Raw genomic sequence first — 1,929 nt, 5'->3', positions numbered from 1 at the left:
TCAGTGCAGACATACAAAGGTAAAAGACTTCCTTACATAGACTACGCCTAGTTGGTTGAAGACATGTCAATCCAAAGGTCAGGTAGGTTGACGTGTTGACTACACATTTTAAAAGGACCGCTCAACTATTCTCACTTTTCTTGACAACATACATGGCTGAGCTCAAGCACCACGCCTGAACTCTATCAGGCCTGCTAGTAGGGCCCTGGTAACTAGTGTAGCCCTGGTAACTAGTGTAGCCCTGGTAACTAGCGTAGCCCTGGTAACTAGTATGGCCCTGGTAACTAGTATGGCCCTGGTAACTAGTGTAGCCCTGGTAACTAGTGTAGCCCTGGTAACTAGTGTAGCCCTGGTAACTAGTGTAGCCCTGGTAACTAGTATGGCCCTGGTAACTAGCGTAGCACTGGTAACTAGTGTAGCCCTGGTAACTAGTATGGCCCTGGTAACTAGTGTAGCCTTGGTAACTAGTGTAGCCTTGGTAACTATTGTAGCCTTGGTAACTAGTGTAGCCTTGGTAACTAGTGTAGCCTTGGTAACTATTGTAGCCTTGGTAACTAGTGTAGCCTTGGTAACTAGTGTAGCCCTGGTAACCAGTGTAGCCCTGGTACCCTCCCCGGTAGATAGCCTAGCCGCGGCGCTGCTGCTGGTTAATAATAGATGAGTGGGTTCTCTTCCAGCAGCTGGCTCCACCTGTTGTCTCCAACAAACAAACATGATGCAACCGCCCGGATCACTAAACGCACGCACGCCTCTCCGCGTGGACGTGCGTGCGAGGTTATACGTGTGTGTCTGTGCGCGTGCGCATCTGAGAGGACTGCTCTTGAATGAAGGCATACGTTTGTGTGGGTGCACACACATTTGTGTGTTATTCAATGCGAGACAGGGTTCTTGTGTGCGGGTGAGGGAAGATGTGTGTAGGTGCATGTCAGTGTGTGCTTGTGTGGAGGAGGACAATGCCTGTGTGTGCTGGTGTGTGTCTTTGTGTGTGTGTGTGTGTGTGCTGGTGTGTGTCTTTGTGTGTGTGTGTGTGTGTGTGTGTTTGGGTGTGTGTGTTTGATGTGTGTGCGTGTTTGTTTGCGTAGGAGTGTTTCTGTGAGTGTGTCAGTGTGCATTTTTGTGTGTGCAGGAGTTTGTGTGTGCACTAACCCTCGATAGCGAATGGCTTTCCCACTGTCAGAAGTTTGCAGTCGGCATCAATGGACACCTCAAAGTCCAGCAGGGCTTTGTCCATGATGAAGGCGTCCAGAGTAGGAGGATCTGTCCTTCAGCCCAAACACACACACACACGCACAGACAGACAAACACACACACACACACACACACACAAACAGACAGACGTCATTAAATGGGCAGAGGCAAAAACGATTTACCCCAAATTCCGTTGTTCATCCATATTTCATCAACCCAGTGCTCAGTTGGTAATGGGACACCATTAGTGCCGTCTCCCTGGCTTTCCAAAGCTCCCCACGTTAATAGAGAACTCATATTTTCATTTAAACCTCGACCAAAACGTACGGTGGATCTGGCCCAGCGCCGGCTCCGGGTCGAGGACATTGGAGGACATTGGAGCCGGTGCCAATCATTGAAATGCGGAGAACCACTCATTCGGGGACCTCCAGGTTGACGCGTGAGGTGAGACCTCCCGGGTGACGGGATTCCACGCGGAGGGACTGGACCGTCACCTCCTTCCAGGTGTTCGGTCATTTTCTAAAAGTTATGTTTGGTTCGATTAAAAGTGCAGTTCTGGCTAAAGTAAAGCTCTGAACCGTGTCGTGGCCGCAGGAAGGCGGGTCACTCACCGAGGCGGGCTGCCGCAGTACGCAATGGCCCAGATGTGAACCCGAGTCCACAAAAAGGAGGCGATGATCAACAAGCAAACACGTCTCCAAAACACATATATCACAGGCTAAGCCGACAGCATGAGAGGAA

At 50.4% G+C, this 1,929-nt stretch overlaps 1 protein-coding gene across 1 annotated transcript in view; it reads right to left on the bottom strand.

Moving 5' to 3' along the window:
• Positions 1–1,281, bottom strand: part of LOC132457254 (glutamate receptor ionotropic, NMDA 3B-like) — a 16,990-nt gene extending 15,709 nt beyond the window's left edge. The window contains exon 1 of the mRNA XM_060051449.1: positions 1,147–1,281. Within this exon, the coding sequence (XP_059907432.1) occupies positions 1,147–1,231 (85 nt within the window). The 5' untranslated portion in view covers positions 1,232–1,281. The remainder of the gene's footprint in view (positions 1–1,146) is intronic.
• Positions 1,282–1,929: the final 648 nt, after the last annotated feature.

This window comes from Gadus macrocephalus, chromosome 5, assembly GCF_031168955.1.
Source record: "Gadus macrocephalus chromosome 5, ASM3116895v1".
NCBI lineage: Eukaryota > Metazoa > Chordata > Actinopteri > Gadiformes > Gadidae > Gadus > Gadus macrocephalus.
Note: the sequence above shows the minus strand (reverse complement) of the source record. Positions and strands in the feature narration are given on the sequence as shown.